Raw genomic sequence first — 22,481 nt, 5'->3', positions numbered from 1 at the left:
ATGAAATCTTTCAGTTTAACGTCCCACGATTATGCCCTTTAGGCTAAGGAAGGCAGATGATTAAGGCAAATGAATGATAATGGGAGAATTGGTGGAATGAGAATATATAAGGAAATAGGAATAACCCGAGAAAACTCACGAATACGATGTTTTCCACCACAAACTTACTTGACCTGGGATTGAACCGCGGACTACACATACCAGATGTAAACGCTGTACCACTGAGTCCCCGAGCTCCACACAGTAAAAACTAAGACAATATTAATATCCTTTTAAATAATATTTTTGTGGAACTATATGTTCGGTTACCTACCCAGTGGTGTCACTCCGCTTTTGTCCAGCAGCAGAAGCAAGTGGAAAAACAGTGGCCTTTCAGAAATGAACTGTTAAGCGAGAAAGAGGGCATTTTGGCCAATGAAAGTGTAATAAAAGAATGATCAACCTCGGAAAAGAAAAGTGTCAGCTGTAGTGGCGAAATTTTTATTACTGAATAGGACATAGTTATGTTCGACTAGAACCTAATCATGCGTATGCGCCTCGTTGTAGTTCGTACTCGTGCCGATTTTTGACCCAAGGTCAAGATATTGTAATGGCATGACAATAATATCAAGAGTAAAGTCAAAATGTACCTTTTTCTTTTAAGTGGAAACAAGAAAGAAAAGGAAAATATATTTAGTGAAATGTGAAAGTTACCCTTTTAAATATACCAATTAATACCATCAGTGGTTACGCGAGTGAGTGTTTATAAGTATTTGTAAACATGTATTAAATACAAACCATAGTGGTGAAGGTAAGCGTCAAGGAGTTTGCACAAAGCTCTTTACTTACATTAAATTTTGATGTAATAATCATTATTTTCACATAACATTAGTGGGTAAAGTTTTCCATTTCAGGTTCATACTTTAATGTAATTTTCTTGTAATTTCCCGAGGTTAGAATGGAGATATGATCGGGAATCGAATCAGGTAATTACTTTTGTTAGTCTATATGCTCCTTCCCCTTTTTTCTTTCTTTCTTTTTGTAGATTGTTCATAATTTGTAATTAGGGTTCACTGGTAATTACCAAGCGATAACTGTTGTAAACCTGATTAGCGTACTGAACATGGATGATGGTATAACTTACATTCTTTATTTGGGTTACAGTGATTAAGCCTATATCGTTATAAGCTGAACCCTACAAAGTTAAACATTACTTACCACGTCAACACCATCCACAGCACAAAGTTTGAAGGATTGATTTTTAGCATCCAAAATAACATTAACCATCGCACACATTTCAGAAGGAATAATGTAATCTGTAGAAATAAATGTGACTCCCTTCTTCAACCATTGTTGGAATGCATTTTCAGTCCTAAAAAAAAATACAAAGGTAAACAATAGAGTAGAAGCAATGTAGAAAATAAAGATATAAGAAAAACGCACAGCACATGATATCTATTTACTAAAGACCTTAACTTATATTACTGCCGATGATTACTAATAACGTGGGAAGAAAAAGAAAGTAAATATCTTTGTCTGTTTTACTCAATGAGATGCCATCTTAGATTACAGATATGTGTCAATCGAAAAACAAATATTGTTAAGGTCGAGCTACGTTGCTATTGATTCTTTCCAAGTTAAGAGACGGATAAAATGCCTCCCAACGATTGTTTTAGTCTAAGTGATTACTCATTTGTTTCACCAATGATCGTTAAAGATTAACATAATGTTAAATACTACTTAACGTTTAGCCAAGAAAAATGACCGTCCCAGTATCCGCCGTTAGCACTAAATATTCTATCAAATGTAAAACTTATACAGTTAAGTGTTTATCATCTTCATATCATCTTATTGGCAGGTAACTTGCCGCAACTGAGAAGCTTCCATGCTCCATAGTCTTCACGTATGATTTCTCTGTTTTGGTATCCTCAATTAATTGTAGTATCTTTCACCCCCCCCCTCCCGTCTCTTTCATGCTACCATACCCTCTAGCACGTCACTCATGATACAGTGCCTTCTTATCCAATGTCCCAACCAGTTTCTCTTCCTCTTCGTAATAATATCTAAAATTGTTCTTCCCTCTCACACCATTTCTAACACCCTCTCATTCCTTTTCCGCTCGACCCAGCTAATTCTTTCCATTCTCTTCCACACCCACATTTCGAAAGCTTCCATTGGTTGTTCATCCTTATTGTGTAATGTCCATGTTTCTGACTCATACAGCACAATACTCCACATGACACATTTTATAAGTCTTTTTCTCAACTATTTATTCCAGGTTCCACAAAATAGTCCTTTTATTCTCCTAAAGGTTTCTTTCGCTAATTCTATCCTTGCTTCTATTTCCTCTTCACACTTCATATAATCACTAATAATACTACTCAGATACCGAAAACTAGTCACCTACCCTATTTTCTCCTCTCCTATTTCTATATTTGACACCGACCCCTTCGTTCCAATCACCATGGCTTTTGTCTTTCTAACATTTATTTTCATCCTATATTATTCACAGCCCTTCCTCACGTTTTCTAACATTAAACATTAAAGTTAAATGTTTAAAACTTTAATAAATCTTTAATTTGAAAACTATTAAGCGATATGTAATAAAAGCTGATGATAAAGCAAATGATATATACAAAGCCTTCCATATACAAATTACACATTCTTCTGACTTCAAAATGTGATATAAGATAATGTATTATCAAAACATTCCAATATTTGGATTAAATGATGATAATATTAATATTATTAAGAATATTTTAAATTTTATTGTGACATGGCTAATTGTGGCATGGCAGGGCAACATAAATGCTTATAAAAGTAATGCTACTGTAACTGGTGTACTGTATATTGGAAAAAGTGAATATTAGTAATTTTTCTATTCTGACAAGGCATATTATTTTTCTCCCTACCTTTGAATGCAGGATTCAATCATATCACATGCCATAAGTTTGAGCCGTTGCTCTAAATGTTGGCGGAATTCTGCATCAGGCCAGTGTAAATCCCTGATAAAAGACTGTAATGCATCCAACTTCCAGAAAAGGTCCTCGGAGGTTGCACAGCCATTTCTGCAAAACATAATAAGTAATTACTAATATGATATAAAGCTTTCAATAAATGTATGAAACACAGGGTTTGAAATATTTCAATATGCAGTGAAAATCTATTAACCATTTAGTAAGGAACAGAAATATCACTTTCTTTGATTCTTTATACATTTAAATATGAATTTTTGTTCATACAAAAGTTTGATCAATTTATATCCGACCGATTTGGCAACTCTGCTGTTACCTGTAGTATAGTCGCGCCAGAATCATGAAACTGGTGTCGTTATCAGTGTGCTGTCTCAGTTTAAAGTTTCTGAAGTGTTGTGTTGGTGTTAGTGAAATGTCGCCCAAAATGAACGTTATTGGAAAGGTGCATCATAACTCTTTTTCATGCTCACTTATCGTATACTGAAAGAGTGTAGGGAAGATGTTAAGTTCAGTAGCGTATGAAAGGAGTGGTTTCTGGATTTAAACCTCTCTTGAGAAAGATATGCAAAAATAAACATGTACCGTACTAAAATATGTATACACACCTCTGAAATGGTATAAACTTGGGATCTTAAGCTCCCCTTGATGAAATGAAATCCTGCGTATACTACTGGTTAAACCGTTGGAGGGACCACAGCTAAAGATATCTTGACCAGAAAAATACAAATGGTTGATGTTGATTTTGAGTTTAACGTCCCGTTCAGCAGCGAGGCTATATGAGACGTGGACCTACTGATTAACGTGGAATCCGAACCACATGAGCTCCCGCCGGGAAAATACAAATGGAGCTTAAACAGAAACATTTGCCAACAAAATTGTCCCTTTCAATGTTATCAGCGAAAGTGTCACTAGAGGTGCTTCGTAGAATTAGTCGACTGGTAGGCAACGAGTCTACCGCCCCAACGTGACATAGCCCAGATATTAAATATGGCACAGGCCAGTCTTAACCACGTGATTTGTCGCCGTTTTCATCTGCGGTGTATACATATGGGCCAAGTTTACAACTCTTTCCCGCGCCACCTTGCTCAACCTAAGACAAACAGACACAATTTGTATGAAAGACAATTAGGGTAGGAGGACCAAAATGAAAAACATTTTTGTCACATTGAATGAGACTTACATTTTATTTATCTCACACGTAATGGTAGTATTTGAGAAATTATGTACAGGATACATCTGCCAAGGAACATACCGAATTTTACTGCCAATGCCGAGAAAATTCCTCCAAGGAATCATGATTGTTATTGGATACGATTTGACGGCTCTTGAGGGAAATCATATCGGTAAAAATTTAAATGTTATCAGTACAAGCGAAGAGAAGGAAGCTTTCTTATGCAGTAATATTTGTATACAGCTTTCTGAAATTGTATGAAGCCTTCTTTCCTTAGTTTGTAGTTCTAAAATTTAATTTTGAACCGACGTGACTTCTCCAAGAGCCACCACAGGTTAACAAGGCAAGTTGAAGGTGCATAACGTGGGCGAAAATCTGAAGGTGAATGCTGCCTACTTCCAGAAAACCGTAAGGACCGAAATCCATTCTTCGTTTGTATGATGCAACAAGAAGGAGTTACGGATCCACATGGACAAAGCTTCCAGCCATACTGCTATATCACACCTCCGGTTTTATCATGAGATGAAGCAGAAAACAAGAATCCATGTGGCATCCCTCTCGTGGCATTTCTATAAAAAATCTAACACAATCCTATTGGATTTTTTTTTTTTAATTTTGGTTTGTTAAATGACATCTACAACATTGCCCTCGCTGGCTTATTGAAAACCTGCTGGAAAGAATGAGATGGAATTTCCATATCAGTGGTCCAAAGTAGTTTCTTGCACTTGAAAATGCGATGTCGATCGGTAGTTCATAATGCCGTTGGTTTGATAGAACACAACTCGTGGTGGCGACGCGGCATTTTACAGGGTAAGTATACTTTGAAGATCGGTCGGATATAAACAATGTAGAAAACAATAGGAATAAGGATACACAACACAAGAATTCAAGGAAATAAATACGAAAACACCAAAGGTAATTAAATAATATAAAATATTAACACAAACTGGTTGTAGAGAGAAATTATCTAAGTTATCAGAAGTGGAACTAATATCTGTTAAATTAAACTGTTAAAATTTCAGTTATTATTCTGATGGATATTGTTAAAGATTGAAAATTAGACAAACAGCAAAACTTTCCTAACCATTATCGAATCTTCCCGTTTAAGTTATAAATACAAAAGTATTCAATACTTTAGGTTCATACATATTTATGTTTAATTTATTAGAATACAAAATTCTATTTCTTTTTGAATTATTATATTATACTATAACTAATGTGCTGCTATTGATACATTACTCTGGAAGTGGATCTTATTACTATATCAGAATATAAGCTCTCTCCGTTTGTTTAATGGCTCACGCCTTTAGTACACGGGGTCCTGGGTTCGATTTCCCATTGAAAAGCATTGAAATTTAAACGCATTTCGATTCCATTTTAAACTGTTCGTCCCACATAGCCTAGGTGCTCAAAAGCGACGCTAATTTCAACATATATATATATATATATATATATATATATATATATATATATATATATATATATATATATATATATATATATATACCTAGGTACAGTAGGACGTCAAAAATCCGAACACAGTCCCTAGAAGTTTTTTTTACATTTTGTCTTAGCGCTAGCGATAAACAAACAATAGGATTGTCTGTTGTGTGAAGTCAGTGTATTTACAAAAGCTCATTCATATCTTATTGTTTGTCATACATATTTTTATTTTCCCTTAGGCCTATACAAGTTAAGTTTTAAGTGTGAATTACAAGAACAGTGTAATTTAGTGTACGAGCAGGTTCTTCAGAAACATTAAAAGTAAGTAGTCTTACGTACGGTATTGTAATTAGTGTACTGTATAACTACTGTATCGATAAAAGAACATACTGTACAGTATATTGAAGGCTAAATGACATTTTCTTCGTCATTTTCGAAAATCCGAACAATTTGAAAATCCGAACTAGCTGTGGTCCCAATTTGTTCGGATTTTCGACTTTCTACTGTATATCAAAATATCCAATTGGTGAAAATTAATAACTCTTGAAATGCATAATGAACATTGAATTCACGAATCACAATAGGAAGTTATTTAGAAGGTATATAATCTGAATAGAGAATTGGAATATTTCGTATACTCCAAAATTTCATTTTACTATGTTTTTGAGCTACTTGGTTTGCACTCATATTTTACTAGTTAAGTGTTTTTTTTTGTTTTTTTTTTTAAATGATATTAAGAAATTAAAAGGCAAAGTACTATATGTGGCACACAATCGTGTTACATATTTAAATGTATGATTAAATTGTAATGTAATATGCAGGTTGGCTCAGGGAAACGGAAAATTTTGAATGTTAGAAATCTTTGAGTCCGACGGTTATGCCGGTAATGTTGAGAAATTAATGAAATGGTGGAATGAAGAAAGTGGGAGGAAACGGAAGAACCCCGAGGAAACCCACGCACACGGTGTTTGTCCACCACAAAGTTCACTTGGCGCGAGCTGGAATCGAACCAGGGACCTTATGACCAGAGGTGAACGCTCTACCACTGAGCCACCGCGGCCCGCTTTGAACGTTAGAGTTGGCAACACTGTAGTGCCAGTAGTTGTTCGGAACCGATGCGTGGTTGTTGTGAACGCGCGGCCATTTAGTAATCATGCAGCATTGGAGTGGTGTGACACGTGCTATCGCTTTGAGAGCGTTTTACAATCAGGATGATAGTGTGAATGCTGCATAAAGGGTATTTCGATAGCGTTACCAGCTGGGACGTCATGAACGTGTCCCATCTGTTCATGTAATTACAGTGTGGGTGTGTAATTTGAAGAAACTGGTTCGGCCTTGAACAAGAAGCATCCAGGTGGCATTATAACGGTACGTATCCTAGGGAACATGGCAGCTGTTCGAGTTTCCATAGAGAGGAGCCCTCGCCGTCCCGTTCAACAACATGTATCTGCGGTAGAGATTGGGCGACTAAGTTTATTAAGAATATTGCACGAAAGTTCCTGTAAGTTACAGATTGTGCAGAAATTACATCCACGAGACCCTGTGTCGTGTAGGAAGTTTAGTGAACGGGTATTGGCTAAAATCAACGAGGACACCAATTTCCTTAACAACATATGGGTGTCAGATGAAGCCCACTTCTACCTTAACGCATACTTTAACAAACAAAATTTCTGTTACTGGGCGCAGGAAAATCCTTGTGAGCTTCACGAGCGTCCATTACATAGCGTCAAGGTTACAGTTTGGTTTGCTGTATCATGTCATGGTGTCATTGACCCTTACATTTTTGAACGTGAGGATGAAATTGGAACAAGAGTAACATCCGCTCGGTATGTTAATATGCTTTTAACATTCTTTACACCGATACTCCACGATCTTAATATTAACATCGAAAACATGTGGTTTCAGCAAGACTGAGCCACGTCACATACTGCTAAATAACACTGGTATACAAATTTTGATCAAGGTCGTGCTTATGTTGGTTTTTCATCGGTTTCTTAATGATTTGCACTCGCTGAATGCGAGTATATCAGTTATTTCCCCGTAATGTCAAAACTTGTGATGATATAAGCATATCAGATTTTATTGAAACAGTAACAAATTATACAATTGAATCTTATGAGAAAATTGAACTACAATCATAATACAAATATTGTAGTCATGCTTCTGTTGATTTTTCATTGGTTTCTTAATGATTTGCACCCGTTGGACACGAATATGGCAGTTATTTTCCCGTAATGTCAAAATTTGTAATGATATAAGCATATTAGATTTTACTGAAACAGTAACATATTATACAATTGTATCTTATAGGAACATTGAACTACAAACATAACACACACATTTGGACATCAACTTTCTGGGTAACAAAATTCCACATAACAATACATAAATACCAAACTATATGAATATCACATTTCTTATTAAAAATATACAAAAGTACTTGAGATTGGAGGAAAGTGTTCATCAAGTACTGGAATTCCATAATCAAAAGTGAAGTTTAGTGGTTCTTTTTCTTTTGTGGGAAACGTTCACTTCGTCACGGACTAATCCCCAAATATAATCAACCATGATTGCACAGTCCCACCTTCCTTGGTATCTGCTTTTCATTACCTGAATGTCCTTATGGAAACGTTCTCCGTGCTCTTCGCTAACATCTCCTAAATTCCCCCTAAAGAAATCCAAGTAGGAATGAAGCATATGTAACTTTCAAAACACTCTACATCCCAATGCTCGATATTGACCAATGAGTGTCTTAACTTGGTGATCAAACGCTTCACTTCGGTTTTGCACAAGAAATCCCGTCACTAACTTATGAAATGCCTCCCAAGCGTTTCTTTCCATCTCCGTGATTTTTTAAGTGTTGCACTATTAAGCATGACACGAATCTGAGGCCCTGTGAAAATGCCAACCAGAACTTTCGCCTCAGATAAAGCTGGAAACATTTGTTTGATACATTGCAAGGTAGATGAATGGTGATCCAGAGCTTTCACAAATTGTTTTGACAATCCCAGCTTAATATGTAATGTTGGCATGAGAATCTTCTTCCTGGACACTACTGCTTCATTTATCACATTATGTGTTCCTGGAATAAGCTCCGTTCTTTCTAACCACACGGTTTGATCATAATGTTAGTTAGTTGCCCGACTGCCCCACAGACATTGAAAGCAGGAATATTTAGTATAACCACTTTGAAACCCAAGAAGAAACCCAATAATTTTGAAATCCCCACACACATCCCATTGATGTTCCTCATATTTAATTTTCTCCAACATCAGCTTTACACTTGAATAACTTTCGTTCGTGTGGATGGAATATGCAACAGGGATTGAAGGATACTGGTTTCCGTTGTGCAAAATAACAGCCTTCAGACTAGTACTCGAACTGTCCATGTACAGTCGCCATTCCTTTGGTTCATATTGAAAGCCAATTGCCCTAAAAAGACCACCGATATCTGTACAGTAGCACAATGAATCCTCAACAGCAAAATAAACGGAAAAACGTTGGTGACTGCTTCTGTACTTAGATATTTTGCAGGAAGTAGAAAGTTCCACACTGTGAGTCATTATGCTAACAATTCGGACTTATTTTTCGGTAATTGTAGATCTCTAATCAGATCATGTAGTACGTTTTGGTTCAGTAAATGAGGTTTCTCACTATCTTCTAAAACGAATGAACTATCTGAATGTCGGAATGAGCTGATTCTTCACTGAAAATCGTTTGGGGCGGAGGTGAGGGAATAGGGAGTTCTCCACTATGCGGAACAGGTGCTCGGGAGGATAGTGTGTTTGGGTATTGTAGCTGACGTCTGTTCTTGCCTTTCTTGTAGTGCGTCAAGTCGATCATGCAAAAATAACAATCATCATGATGGTTGGTAGGTTCTCTCCATACTCGTGGAATGGCAAACGGCATGCTTTTCCTATTCCCACGCAACCAATGTTCCAATGTCGACCTGCAATTACCACAAAACACATGTGGGGCCCATGGCTTGTCAAGATTCCCAACCTCCATTCCAAAGTAAGCTTTATATTCTGCACAAAATTTTGTTCCAGGCACTATCCCATGCTTCACCTGCTTCCGACCAATAGATAGAGCACCCACACACAAAACAAAAGGAATCCGCACGTAACTTGCACTTCCGACCCGACGACATGTTGCTCAAACACATTAACTACACACTGACACTTACACACTGACATTTAACTACAAGCACGTACTCTCAGATAGACTTGTACGACAATATAAAATAAATGTGGAAAATGTGGAAGCAGCACTTTGCGACCATTTCATTACTACCAGAATTGGCTACAGCTTAATTATTTCTTAGACTCTATTTAATCAGTTTACAATTCTGCTATGAATCTTTAGAATCTATATTCTCTGTTTGTTACTCCGAACAATTATTTCTAATAACAAAAACCTAGCCAGTATCGAAACAAATGCACGCAAATTGCTCTGCATAAACCAGTATAGGTAGAAAAATAAAACATGCTTATATCACTGAAAATATTGACACTACATAAAGTAAGTGCCGGATTCGTGTTCAGGGGGTTAAAATACATAAAAATTCATCAAGAAATAATAATAAGCAAAATTTTGTATACCAGTGTAATCGATGGAAGCCGTTCGCCAATTATTTGGAAGGCACGTCATTTCATTTAACGGTGATATTCCATGACCTGTGATATCCCCTGATATTAGTGTGCGATTTCTCCCTGTGGGGATATATTAAAGGTATGTACCGCACACGTCCTTCAACTATCATTAACTGAAACAGAAAATTGAAGACGAAATCACTGCCACTCCCCTGAGACATGCTACACTAAGCGTTCCGGAGTTTCCATAGCAGGCTATTAGAATGTGAAGCCGAATGGGAACACATCTTTCCGTTGTCATCTTCAAGAAATAAAGAGACAGTTTGTAATGAAAACAAATGACATTCTATATACATGCTGCTTCATCAATAAAAGATGTTTATAATGTGTTTATTTCTGCAAATTACGTTACTTCAAAATTTCCTATATATATCTATATCTATACATACATACATACACACACACACACACACACACACACACATATATATATATATATATATATATATATATATATATAGATACATAGATAGATAGATAGATAGATATAGATAGATAGATAGATAGATAGATAGATAGATAGATAGATAGATAGATAGATAGATAGATAGATAGATAGATAGATAGATAGATAGATAGATAGATAGATAGATAGATAGATAGATGGATATAGATATATGTATATGTGTGTGACCTATTCTAATATATACGATGTGCACAAACAAATTGGATACCACAATTTCTTTGACTACATATGAAGTGTCATTTTAACATTTGTTGTTCCAGTACTTACCCTTTGATTTCCCACCTTTCCTTTTCAAATCCTTTGTGTATTGATTGTGCAATAGATGATTCCATGAGATCAACATATCTCACAACCAATGGAGCAAAGGTGTCTCGTAGGTGTTGATGGAAACGACCATTTTTCAAGTTATCTGTGGAAACAAGACACTGTTACTAATAACTCAGTACAACCTTCTCATTCTTCTAAAACAATGGACTCATTCAAGTACTCGAACGGAAAACTATGTAAAAGAGTGAGTAAATTTTTCCAGAAACAGCTGGTGACAATATCTGCAGTTAACCATTAAAATCAAATTTAAATGATGTGCTGCATAGGGTTACCACATTTTGAAATGCCAAAACGCGGACACACTTCCATCCTGCTAACTCGTTATACAGGGTGTTTCAAAACAACACCGACAACGTTTGGGAAGTCATTCCTGACACCAAAATAAGACAAAAAGTATAGACCAACCTGGGTGCACAAACGCTTCCTTTCGGAGTTATAGGCTGACAAAAACATGAAAAAATGAACTTTAAAGGTTAATAGCTCCAAAACTACGGGACCTCCCGTAGTCGGGTCAAGACTTCACTTAAGAAATAGTATGTGCGCTATCCAAAATACCTGTTTCAGAATCCTAAGGCTCAGGCTACAATTTTTATAGAAGGAATTTGCCTACGGTTATATAATTTGAAGTACTCACCAACTACCTCGATAAAGATTTTTGTGCAAGTACCGCATGATTCTGAAGCATGGATATTTTGATAGGGCACATATTAGTTCCTAAGTGAAGTCTTGACCCGACTACGGTATGTCCCATAGTATTGGAGCTACGGACCTTTAAAGTTCACTTTCTAATGTTTTCGGCAGCTTAAACTCCGAAATGACGGATTTCTGCATCCAGGTTGGTCTATACTTTTTGTCTTATCTTGGTGTCAGGAATCACCTCCCAAACGTTGTCGGTATTGTTTTGATACCCTGTATAAACATTCATTATTTCGGATATACTGTCTTCGTTATCTGCCTGATATGCTGGAAGCATACGAGGCGTTCCAGGTAGTAACGACAAACTCAACATGAGGTTATTATTATTATTATTATTATTATTATTAGTAGTAGTAGTAGTAGTAGTAGTAATAGTAGTAGTAGTAGTAGTAGTAGTAGTAGTAGTAGTATTAGTAGTAGTATTTTAAACATTTACCCAAAGTGACATGTGGCAGCAACTATACTTGGACGAAAGCAATTCGACCTTTTTTCCCATAATAGCAATAAGTAATTATGAAGGGAGCTGTTTTCCCTTGAGTTCGCTCTTACGAAGAAAGCTCAAAATGCATTTTTTCCAAAACAAGCCCTTTTTGAGTTTGTCCTCACTACCTGGGACACCTCACATGCTAAACACAATAATAAGACACAGAATCACAGTGTGTATAGATTTAACAATTTAAATATGACACTATGTTCATCAAACTCTAGCATAGCAAAGCTGAGCAGAAGGAACCGAATGCATAGATGCGGAAGGAGCGGAAAAACAAGTCGATGCTACATACTACGAGGCTGATTACCATGCCAAGATAGAATATCTCTACTTTCTTCATTGAGCACTGTTACCATCGATAGGCTACACTAAGAATACAATGCGCTCGAGCTCTGAAAATGCGGACAAATCAGAGAATTTCGGAAAATTTATGCGAACGGAAACTTACTCTCAAAATCTGAACATGTCCGCATAAATGCTGACGTATGGCAACCCTACGTGCTGTAAGCACATGACAGCTGACAACACACTTTGAAAACAAATTCCCAAGCCACGTTTCTCCTCTACAAGAGAAAGTGAATCAAACAGACTTCTCTGTGTAGGGAAATGTACTACTTTTATTTATATTGACTGGCTACGTTTCGCGAATTCCGGTTGTCATACTATTTAAACGTCAAATACTTCGCGCCAGCATACCTCACATCATATGCTTCCAATGGGTTAATTGTAGCCAATACGATGCACATGTACATTTAATGTCTGCGGAACACGAAATTCAATCCAAAACATTTCCTTTCTAATGGCAGCACCACTTTAACGGTGAGGAGATGAGAAGGAAGTGCTTTATAAAGAGCTCAATAATGACGAAAAAGTCACCTAACAAACTTAACCACAAACCCTTCAACTAATTACTTATATAAAAATGTAGGATCTCACTGTATATAATTCGAGGTTACAGAAAAGTGTACTCGCATTGGCAAGTTTATTATTTGCAAAAGAACAAGTATGCGGTAGGTATATGCTTCTGTTGGTGGCTCTACATTCATGACCAAACAATTTCGATTATCGGTTAAATTTGAAAGATGTGCTTATATTACTTATATGTAGAATTTCTCAATTTAAAAGTATTTCCACAATTTCAAAGTATAGAATGTTAATTGGGAATCTTCCTTGTGTTACTGTTCAACACGGACTACAGTCACCCAGACGACTTTTACCTTAACGATGTATGGTCAGCGCTCGGCTCCTATTGCCATTAAGTAAACTTGTTTTTTAAACAAAGTTCGAAATCTTGGGTCGGTTACAAAGATTTTGGCCTGAGCCGAAAGAGATTAGTCCTCTTTCACGTGCATTAGCTGTCATTTATTGTGCTCTAAAGTTCTTTGCAAGTGGAATTATAAAGCAACATAAAATCATCTGTAAGTAAGCACCATATCACAAATCTTGCACCATATCACCAGATTCAAGAGAAAAATGTAAAATAACTTATGGTACTCCATTTCGACGTATTCCTACATGAAATTGTGGATTAATGAATTCAGATGTAGGCAACGACCAATGAGTTACGAGTCGCGCAAAGGATGTCCGCACAGCGCTTCCACAAACAAAAACACATCGAAGTGCACACCATTATGGCAGCGTTCCAATTGATAAAACAAATCGTTGTAACGTGTCTAAGGTCTTCAAGGAACATGTGCATGCCATTATTCACGACTATCTGAATATGGGTAAGGTAGGTACACACTAGGTTTCCAAAGTTAAAGACGTATAAAAAGTGCCGAAGCTATTTTATCTTAGGGAAATCTGGAACACATATGTGCAGATTGAGAGAATTTTCCTGAACAGGCCGTGACCCAGGATGCACTTGGTGTCATCATCAGTTCGAACTGAAGATAAAGTAGCAATCAAGACAATGGAAACACGTAGCTTCTCTGCCTCCAAGTGATAAAGACGATTTTTTGGGACTCACAAGGGATTCTTCTCTTCGGTTTCCTAAACAAAGAACAAACCATCAATACCAACTTCACCCGTAGCTATTGCTGTATCTGCGAGAATAGTTGCAGTTGAATTGCTCTAGTAAATTGAAAAGACTTTTTTTTTTTTTTTCAAGAAATCATATCATATCACACTGCCCGCGAGACACTGCGCGAACTTCATGACTGTGTCTCCTTGAGGTTTTCCAACATTCGACGTAGTCACTCACCTTTGCACTTCTAGATTACCATCTCTTCCTTCTACAGAAGCATACCTGAAGGAAAATATTTTTCCAGTAACGACGTTGTCATTGGTACTGGAGCAGAACGGGTAGGTTCCCAGGAAATCTCACACATAGATTTTTCTACAATGGATTAGATATTACCTTTAGGACAAGGCATTCAAGTGCAAGGAGATTATGTTTAACACAGAAAATGTTATCCTAATACCACATCTCTTTCTTTGTCACGTCAGGAACTTTCCAATTATCCACAGTCGAATGTATACATAACTCGTAGGGATAACAGGAGAGAGGTGCAGCATATTTCAGTATGTTATGCGTCATATGAATATATATATATATATTTTTTAATATTTCTTACATTATAAAATGTATCATATTTATTAATGTAATGTACCAGGACATCAAGACGTTTTCGGAAGAGAACACTCTCTATTGGAAGCAGACCCATTACTTGCCAGCGCACCCACGTATAGTTGCACTAGAAGCTTATCACTGGTAAAATCAGTTTCGAGTATCCTCACTTTCAGCATGAATTTCACTTGTGCAAATCACTACAAATCACTGTGCACCGTCGATGTTTTAATGTCGGGTTAAATGGTACATCAACACTGTTGTATTAAACTTTGATTATTGGTATTTACATTTATATTCAAAGAAAACAGAAACGCAGATGGTCAATAAAATGATCATACCGTCAGTTCTTAAGTAGTCGTTCATGATTTGGAACAAAGGAAATGAGTCCCATGTGTCTGGAGGTTGCTCTGCCAACACCTGATCCATGTCCACCGCAAACAAAGACCAAAATATCTCAGCGTGCTCCACTAGGAGATCACTGAACCACGCAAAGGCCTGAAACAAACAGGACGTAGAACACATTAATACATGTACTTGTGAAAATAGATCTGACATTGCAAAGGATAAATATATTACTTCATTATACAGCCAAATATTTACATTTTATTATTAGCAAAATCTTATTATATAGAACATTAATGCATCACAAAACTTAACGATTTAATTATACAAATACTTAATGAACTGTTTCTGATTATTAAGCTTAAATAGTGGATTAAATACAGTTTACTTAAGTAAAAAAACATAGATACGCATTTGCAAAGAAGTTTTACATTATGTCACTTTGCATTCTCGTTTTTCAGAGTCCATTTTGTGAATAAATGATTGTAAACATTACATACATATTTTTATGAAAGAATATTCACATGAATGTCAATTCTTAAGGAATGTATTCATAGAACATCTCATATAGAGGAGAATACAATGTGGTAAGAAATTAGTGCATAGATACGGAGATCAAAGCTTTATATGTTGTTTTACAAATCGGCAAATTTTTGAAACTTTCATAATTTTAAAATTTTCTCATTTTACTTAATTGATGATATGTCTATCTACGTAACTACTTTGAATCAGAATATGGGTAATTATTTTAGTTTTATCCTTAATAATATTTATAATTGTATCGATGACCGTTACCTGAAACAATGGCAAGGCAAGTCTGATTATTAGTTCATATTTTATTCTATATTTTATTCAAATTATTATATTTTATCTATTGAAACATGATGTAGTCTTGCTTTGTTACAATTTGAAGTAGAAAATTGTTTTATATATATTAACAGTGAAACTAATTTCTAAATATTTTTCTAATACCTCCCCCTTCATTTATTGTTTTTAAATACTAAATTGTTAAAGGTATAGGTGTAACGGTATTAAAAATATAAGAATTTTCTAATTGTCCTAATATATGTACACATAATGTAAATAGTGTATATCTTGATATCCCCTTGTAACTTTTAAACTATGAACAAAAATCGCTGAAATTTTGTACCTTGCAAATACCGGTAGGGGACGTTGTTTGTCATATTCTGTGATATCACAAGGTTAATAGTGTTACCAACCCAACATAAAGTTTGCTTTTATCAAATGGAACTACACCAGGTTATTACCAAACTAAACTAAACACAACAACACGCACTGAGCAAGGATATGTGAATAATATATACAGTGGCGTATTTAGGGGGGTGGCTTCCGGGCTTAAGCCCCCCCCGAAATCTTACTTAGTATAGTAAAGTAAAGTAAATATCTTGCAGAATTTTCACATTTCCAGGCAAAGCCCCCCCCCCCCGAAAGTTAGCAAAGCCCCTCCCGAAACAAAATCGTAAATACGCCACTGAATATATATATAAAACATACAATCAAGTAACAGTTTCAACACACTAACTGTGTCTTTATCAGACTCCCACTTCTTCACTGGAAGTCTGATGAAGACACAGTTATTGTGTTGAAACTGTTACGTGATTGTGTGTTTTATATACATGGTGAACCTGAAAGATTTGCACAAACTTCAGGAGGTGATTCATGACATCAAAAGAAGACAAAAAGCCCTCTTGCGTGTTGTCGAATTCCGCGTCGTCTACGAGTGACAGGGGTGCCAACTTGGAATCGAGAATCTAATCCTGACAATTGGAATGGAATAGAAAACCGTGCACAAACTATCTGTCTGCGCAATTGCCTAATGTACCAGTTTGATGATGTTCATAGCCACATTTAACTAGTTTTGATGTCACGAATCACTTCCCGCAGTTTGTGCATATCTTTCTGTTCCGTCCCAATTATCAGGATTAGATTCTCGATTCCAAGTTGGCACCCCTGTCATTCGTACACGACGCGGAATTCAACAAAAAGGAAACATAAAATATCACACATGTTATGCAGTGTTGTAAACTGAGGACACTACAGTATCACAAACATTGAACAACAACCAATGTTTGGGGGATTCTACAACAGTAATAACGCAAGCGAAACAGACTGGGTTATACAAATTCTAAGTACTATAATATTGACTATTACGGCCATCATACGACGTATTTCGAACAAGTCGAAACAAAGTTACAAGGAACTCAAAATTTAACTTTTTTCAAAGGATTTTATTTCGAAAAAAGTGCTTAGATAAGTATCACGTCGAATTATGTAGTCGGTTTCCAATAGACATAAAGATCAAAATGACGTTTACCACAATTTAATATCTCAAACCATTCGGGAGATACAAACAAATGGTAAAATAAGATATATTGCTTAAAATGGCGTATTTGTGCAAGCTTTTTATAACATTTTTTTATTTACTTTGCTTCTACAACATTATAACAATATTTTTTGGTAGATGTAATTACAATAAGTTCTCGAAATTACATAGTTTTAAACAGTGTTGCAAACTTTAACAGTTTCTACCACATCTCCAGAACGGTTAGATAAATCAAATTGCTGTAAACGCTATTGTGATATTCACATATATTGAAAACCATCTATGTAGCTGAATTAGATATTTATCGAAAGATGTTTTTCGAAATAAATGCTTTTCGAAGTTTCAATCCTTTGTAATTCATTCAAAATCCATCACATCGTTATCATAGTATTAGACGCTACAGTACTTTGGATGTGTTTTGCCCCATATGTATCATTTGCTTTATTAATGCTGTGCAGTAGTACTATTCAGCCAGTTCGCACCGGTTCGCTAGAATCGGTTATTAAAATATTTCGAGTTCGTAGAACCGTTTGTTATACCCAGATATAACAGTAAATTTTACTCAGTTACATCCAGGAACAGTAAATTTTAGTTTACCTTTGTTTTTAGAAATTCTTACAGCTACAGGGTTAAATATACGATCTCTCAAAACAAGGTATAAGCGTTTATTTCTCAATCTCAAATGTTCAGATATGAAGAATGAGAACTGGAATCACATGAGTGTAGTGGTGAGGGTTATTAATATTTGAAACTCATATATATATACCATTTATCAACAATTGTTGATTCATTTGTGGATTAAGGCCTTTCCAATACTTTTTGACAACCATCTATCTTGAATAATTCGTTTCCAAGATATTCACAGTGCTACCTAATTTCGTCACACCACCTTGTATTAGGATGCTGTGTAGGTCACTACTTGTCACTTGTGATATTCAGTTAAAAAAAAATGCTTTTGTCTATCTTATGAAAAAAAAATGAAATTTTTGAGTTTTACGTCCCACGGTTATGCCGGTTAGGCTAAAGGAGACGGTGATGATGAGTAATGAATGAAATAGTGGAATGAAGAAAGTGGGAGGAAACGCGAGAACCCCGAGAAAACCCACGCACACGGTGTTTGTCCACCACAAAGTTCACTTGGCGGGAGCAGGGTTTGAACCCGAGACCCCTAGCACCAGAAGTGAACGCTCTTCCACTGAGCCACCGCGGCCCCCGTGTCTATCTTATGGTTTGTTTCCTCAGAGAGTTACATCTTATCTCTCTACCTAACCATCTACTCTCTCTCTCTCTCTCTCTCTCTCTATATATATATATATATATATATATATATATATATATATATATATATAAACCTGTTGATAAAAAATTAGAATAACACCACTATGTACAGGCCACCAAAATTTGGATGTTTGTGACACTCTAATGTCCTTAGTTTACAACACTGCATGCCAAGTATAGTATTGTACGTTTTCCTTTCACATGTAAGACTTGAAATTTGTAATAGCCTGGCTTAGTGTTATTTGAAAAAGTACAACTTTACCTAGTTGGCAACGCTGTTGACCTTATGGTATCACAGGGTATGACAAACATAGGAAATATGTAGTGTAATATATATTATATCCGTTTATAGGTCTACCTTCTTATTGGAATAAGCACATTTATGATTAAATTGAAGAAGGGTACATAAATGAATATATACTTTCAATTTTAATTTGAATCATACTCATCCGAAGAAATAGTTGTTCTTGTTAGAAAAATACAGTGTGTAAAAAAAAGGTGCGGCAAACTTTCAGGGGTGGATTCCTTATGGGTAAACAAGTAAAAAGTTTCATATGACCATATTTCAGGAAATGCATTGTTACAGAGTTACGGTCAATTAGCCGCCTTACGCTGTGAAATAGTCACATTCTGGATATCACTCAATGTGACTCAATAGCTCAGCTCCTAATTGGCAAGGAAGATAAATGTGGCATCAATGTCTTCCTGAAGGATGAAGCTTTCCACTGATATGCATTTTCAAGGGTGGACGCAGAGCCAAGGCCAAGTCATCCAATGCATCCTGAATGTGGGTTTCCAGGAAGTCTTGGTAGGTGTTTTTCGTCAGCCTCTTACGGGAGTATGTGTGGGCCTAGGAAAGTGTCACCGACAATACCGCACCACAAACTGACAGCAAATTGTTGTTGATGTCTCCTGGGACTGATCTCATGAATATTATCATTCGCTCGAACATATACATTATGGTAATTGAAGATGCCTTCTCGTGGGAACAGTTTCTCATCTGTAAATACTATTGCGGATAACGGTACACTGCTGGAAGTATCACTGGCAAAAACGTACTCGCGGGAGATAGTCGGCTGCTGAGAAAGACTGCACTCGCTGTAGGTGATGTGGATGCAGGCTCGATCGACGACATACACGCCATATCTGCACGTGTTTTACAAATAGTTCATCCTTCAGGAAGACACTGATACCGAAATTATCTTCCTAGCTTAATTAGGAGTTGAGGTATTGAGGTTTACATTGAGTCACATCTAGAATGTGACTATTTCACACAGTCTGACGGCTGTGTAATGATGCATTTCATGACATGGTCAGGTCATATGATCTTTTTCACTTGTCTACCCACAAGGATTCCACCTCTGAAATTTTGCCGTATCTTTTTGTTACACCCTGTATAGCTTCGGTACGTTTACATTCATTGCGTCAAAAGGAAGGAATTTACAAAGGGTGAAAATTAAGATTATGTATAATTATTATCAAGAAGACAGATACATATTTTTATTACTTATGGACTGACATGTCCAAATGACGCAAATTAAAATAATAAAATAAAGATTATATAGTGTAAATTTTCTTTCAGATCATACCAAAAATTATTTTTATTAATTTTCAAATAAATACTTTGAGTTGTGAAAAATATTAAATTTAATGGAACTAGATAATTAGTAATTGCTTCTAAGATTATATGGGTCGTCAGTGAATGATCCCAAATAATTTGATTAGCAACTGTTCAATGATAGAACGGCATTGCATTCTGTGAATTCAGTAACTAAGAGGAATATATATTATTATTGCTTCCTCTATGAAACATTAACAGTCATTGAAGTAATATTTGAGAATAACCAAATAAATTATTTTGACATTATTTTGATCTATTGTATTTTACAAAATTTCATTTCACAATTGAGAAATTTCTTGGAGTGAGAAATGGAAGCCACGGTAGATTATTTTTCATGTCAAAATTACCTTTGAAGTGTAATATAAATCACTAGAGCACTTATTTAGATTTTCTACATTCTTAATAATAATAATAATAATAATAATAATAATAATAATAATAATAATAATAATAATAATAATAATAATAATAATAATAATAATAATAATAATAATAATAATAATATGATGACTATTTCACATGTAGTTTGTTGTGAAAAGAGCCCACATAAGTTCCTAATCTTAAATGGGCCCTGGATAGGAAGTTAGTACGACCATAGGAAACACTTTTTCTCTAGTGCAGAAGTCGACAGCGTTGATAGTAATTTAATTTTCCTTTATTTGTTTTTATATATTGTAATGACTTACAATAGCAAACAACATCCAACTTCCCGCTTAGTTCGTTCTTTAGTCAAATCTAAACAGACTCTAAACAGACATTAAGAGCAGCGACATAGGATATTAACTATCTTCATGTAATTCTAAAATAAAGAACGAGGTCTAGGCAGAAATTGAATAGAGGTAGATTATGATCAACATTTATAACAAATATTCTTAATTTACTTCTAATCATAAGATTTTTTTTCTGTTGCCCATGTTATCTTCTGGACTATTAAACTTTACTATTATACAATTTCTGACTTCTTGCTCCAGGGCTACCAATTTGTATTATTCTTGATTTTCTGCCATTTCAGTTCCAGAAGAAAGTGGAAATTCGAATTCGAAGTAGTTCAATTTTCATCTCTAAAAGTTCAAGTTTAGAAGTTTTGGTAGCAATTATTTATTAATACTATATATTTCGCATAGTAATAATTCTCCTAATAAGAGTTTCTGCAATGTAAAGCGATAATATTGCATGCAAGGGAAGAAAAACTACATATAGATGAAAAATTTAATAAACTTTTTGATACTTTTAACATGTATCTTAGAGCCTGTCCTTCGAGTATTTCAATTAATCTTCGCATAATAAGATGAACCTTATTATTATTATTATTATTATTATTATTATTATTATTATTATTATTATTATTATTATTATTATTATTATTATTATTATTATTATTATTATTATTATTATTTTACATTCCTTATAAATGAATATTTTAAGATATTCAGCAATGAGGACATTTTATCCTCAAAAGTTATTTCTACCTTATTTAGGAGACTAACAGTTGGAGACAAGCTTAGACAGAATTGAATTTCTCTTCTGCCAGCGAAACTTACTAAGATTTCTCCATGATATGCGTAACAATAAACTACCTAAAAGAACTACTGGTTTTGCGGAAACTAATCGCTAAAGATACATTAAATCTATAATAAAAATCGATGAAAACGTATTCAATGTCAATTTAATTAATTTTTTTTAATGAAAGATTTTTGATACGTAGCTCAATTATATTAATACAATGAAATAAATACACTAATATTTGATTACCAATATTAGCATTTAGATCTAGTTTCGATAATTTTGATATACACGAAGCTGTGCCTTTATTATGACATGTCTATTCTGACATTCATCAAAGGGATATTTTAACACTTAAGAGAATTTTGCGACAAACAGAATATTAAAAGCAAGTGATTAATATTCTTTTATGTTTTAGCAATTTAAATTTGATATATCTGAAGCACACACTTCAAACATGTATACATAACGCAGAAGATTAAAACTTTTGTGAATAGTCACTGAAAATGATGATAATTAACATATCTTACGAACATACATCTACTTCATAACCTTTTATACATATTTTATGTATATAAAATATATATAAACTTTTATGTATATATATATACTGAGATAGAAA

The 22,481-nt window shown here is 35.1% G+C and overlaps 1 protein-coding gene across 8 annotated transcripts in view; it reads right to left on the bottom strand.

Moving 5' to 3' along the window:
* Cadps (calcium-dependent secretion activator 1) overlaps positions 1 to 22,481 on the bottom strand; it is a 794,056-nt gene that overhangs the window by 35,026 nt on the left and 736,549 nt on the right. For all 8 annotated transcript variants that reach the window (XM_081761521.1, XM_081761520.1, XM_081761523.1 and 5 more), the window contains 4 exons: positions 15,110 to 15,266; positions 10,954 to 11,095; positions 2,892 to 3,047; positions 1,198 to 1,351 (listed from right to left, as the gene is read on the bottom strand). In XM_081761521.1, coding sequence (XP_081617647.1) covers positions 1,198 to 1,351; positions 2,892 to 3,047; positions 10,954 to 11,095; positions 15,110 to 15,266 — 609 coding nt within the window. The remainder of the gene's footprint in view (positions 1 to 1,197; positions 1,352 to 2,891; positions 3,048 to 10,953; positions 11,096 to 15,109; positions 15,267 to 22,481) is intronic.

The sequence above is a fragment of the Thermobia domestica genome, chromosome 6, assembly GCF_964235325.1.
Source record: "Thermobia domestica chromosome 6, izTheDome1.hap1.1, whole genome shotgun sequence".
Classification (NCBI taxonomy): Eukaryota; Metazoa; Arthropoda; class Insecta; order Zygentoma; family Lepismatidae; genus Thermobia; species Thermobia domestica.
This window is presented reverse-complemented; position numbering and strand designations above follow the sequence as displayed.